The sequence below is a fragment of the Corvus hawaiiensis genome, chromosome 1 (assembly GCF_020740725.1).
Source record: "Corvus hawaiiensis isolate bCorHaw1 chromosome 1, bCorHaw1.pri.cur, whole genome shotgun sequence".
NCBI classification, from domain to species: domain Eukaryota; kingdom Metazoa; phylum Chordata; class Aves; order Passeriformes; family Corvidae; genus Corvus; species Corvus hawaiiensis.
Window position 1 is genome coordinate 321,743 of NC_063213.1, and position 2,246 is coordinate 323,988.

At 73.0% G+C, this 2,246-nt stretch overlaps 1 protein-coding gene across 1 annotated transcript; it reads left to right on the top strand.

The window, feature by feature from the left end:
- TMUB1 (transmembrane and ubiquitin like domain containing 1) lies at positions 1–1,983 on the top strand. Its single transcript, XM_048322218.1, has 2 exons — positions 1–487; positions 1,013–1,983. The coding sequence occupies exons 1-2, from the start codon at positions 144–146 to the stop codon at positions 1,365–1,367; spliced, it is 699 nt and encodes a 232-aa protein (XP_048178175.1). The 5' UTR covers positions 1–143; the 3' UTR covers positions 1,368–1,983.
- The last annotated feature ends 263 nt before the right edge of the window (positions 1,984–2,246 follow it).

A 2,246-nucleotide genomic window follows, 5' to 3' on the forward strand; every position in this document is an offset into this window, starting at 1 on the left:
GCCCGGCCGGAAGCGGCGCGATGGCGGCCCGAGCCCGGCCCGGTGCAGCCGTGGCCGCGGCCCCGGTTCCCCGCGGCCCCGCGGGCTGAGGCCGTGCCCGTCCGGTACCCTCTCCCGGTGCGTCCCCCGGTCCTGCCGCCGCCATGGCGCTCATCGAGGGCGTCGGCGACGAGGTGACGGTGCTGTTCGTGCTGCTGCTGGCGGCCGCCGTGCTGGGGCTCGCCTGGGCCTCCACGCGCGCCCCCGAGCCCGCGGCGCCGCCGACTGAGGCGGCCCCGAGCACGGTCCCTGCCGAGCGCAAGGACCCGGCCCCGGCCGAGGGAGCGGCGGCCCCCGATGAGGCGGCGGGGCTGCGGCAGCGGCACCCTCCTGCGGCCGCCTCCGAGGGCCCCGCCGAGCCCACGCTGGTGCTGCGGCTCAAGTTCCTGAACGACACGGAGCGCCTGGCGCGGGTGCGCCCCGGGGACACGGTCGGTGCGCTCAAGAGGTGAGGGCGTGTGGGCAAGGGCGACTTGTCCCGGCTCGGGCGTCCCCGGACCCCACCGGCCGTCGCTCCCATCCCCGCAGAACCTGGCAGGGAACCGCGGTGTCCCGGGGCAGGTGGCCTGTGCCCGGGTACCGGTGCCCATCCCTGGCGGGGCCGTGGGACAGCCCATGCTGGCAGGGGACACCTGGGCTGGCTGACGGGCGCACACGCGCTCGGGTGTGTGGGCAGGGCGGGAGGGTCGTGGTGGGCGCGTTGACAGAGGGGACTGTCCTGGGCAGGTGGCAGCTGGGGCCAGGGACAGGAAGGGGGGCAGGTGTTCAGGGCAGGGTGGGGGATCAGGGTGGGCACATTCATAGGATGTGGATGGAGGAACTGGCCTGGCAACTGATGCTTGGGGTGGCTGATGGGGACACACGGGCTCAGGTGCATGGGTGGGGTGAGAGGTCAGGGTGGGCACAGTCACGGGAGGTGGGTCAGAGGGGCCCGTCCTGACAGCAGTGTGACCCCTCTCCCTGTCTCCTCCAGGACCTACTTCCCCGGGCAGGAGCAGCAGGTGCGGCTGATCTACCAGGGGCAGCTGCTGCGCGACGATGCCCAGAGCCTGGCAGGGCTGCACCTGGGCCACCTGAGCGTCCTGCACTGCCACCTGTCCCCGCCCAGCGTGGCCCCCACGGCCCCCGGAACCCCTGGTCCCCACAGCCCTGCACCCGCTGCACTGGGCGTGGGCAGCCTGGCGCTGCCGCTCTTCGTGCTGCTGCTGGCCCTGCTCTGGTACCTGCAGCTGCAGCACCGCCACGTCTTCACCGCCACCGCCACCACCTGCCTGGCCGGCCTCACCCTGCTCGTCACCTTCGTGGCCTTCGCCATGTACCGCAGATAGCGCGGCCCGGATCAGCACCTGGGACGTGGGGGACCTAGGGCCACACCTGGGACACTTAGAGCCTGCCCAGTCCACCTGGGACATGGGGGGCTCTGCATTCAGCCCTCCCAACATATCGGGGGCACATGGGGTCTGCCCACTGCACCTGAACTGGGGGGGCTGGGCCCTGGACTGTGTCCCCCCCAGGGGCCCAGGGGTCCAGAGCAGGCACCCACCCATGCCCTGTCTGCATTCAGGGGCTGTTGCAGGAATGAGGGCTCAGCTACCTCTGGCGGCGTCCCAGTGCCCCCTGTCCCTGCACGGAGCACCCCCCAGCCACTCTGCATGCAGAAGCTTCTCGGGTGCGGTCCTGCCCGGGGTGGTGTCCGTGCCTGCGGAGCTTCTCCTCGTGGGAGAGCAGCTCCCAAGGGGCTGCTCCCGAGTGTCCCGGTGCTTGGGCAGGGGGACACAAGCCCTGGGGTGCCGAGGGTCCTGCTGCCGGCGGGATGTGCTGTGACGGGGCGGTCCCGGTGCCGGGGGTCGCTGCACTCCCCACTTTCCCGGGGATTCCGATGCTGTGTTGGGGGGTCCCACCCCCCACCGCCGTTCCGATTAAAGCGGAAGGACTGTGACCCGCCGTGGCGTCCCGGCTCTGCTGCTCCGTGGGTCGGGGAAGGGGGAGGGAGTAGGTGACCGGGGAACGGGGAATCGGGACCCGGGGGGGCGGGGCTCCGGGAGGGGGCGGGGCCTGGCGCCTCCAGCCACGCGCTCCGCAGGGCCTTAGTGCGCCTGCGCCGGCGGCCCCGCCCCGCTCTTAGCGGGGCTGTCGCTCATTGGCGGAGGCGCAGCGGTGATTTGCATGCCGCGCGCGCCGGCCCCGCCCCGGAAGTCCCGCGCGTG

Bases quoted from the DNA above. Each gene is read 5' to 3' on its own strand.
- TMUB1 (XM_048322218.1), top strand. From the start codon at position 144: ATGGCGCTCATCGAGGGCGTCGGCGACGAGGTGACGGTGCTGTTCGTG. The intron at 488-1,012 runs GTGAGGGCGTGT...TGTCTCCTCCAG, and splicing joins ACGGTCGGTGCGCTCAAGAG to GACCTACTTCCCCGGGCAGG.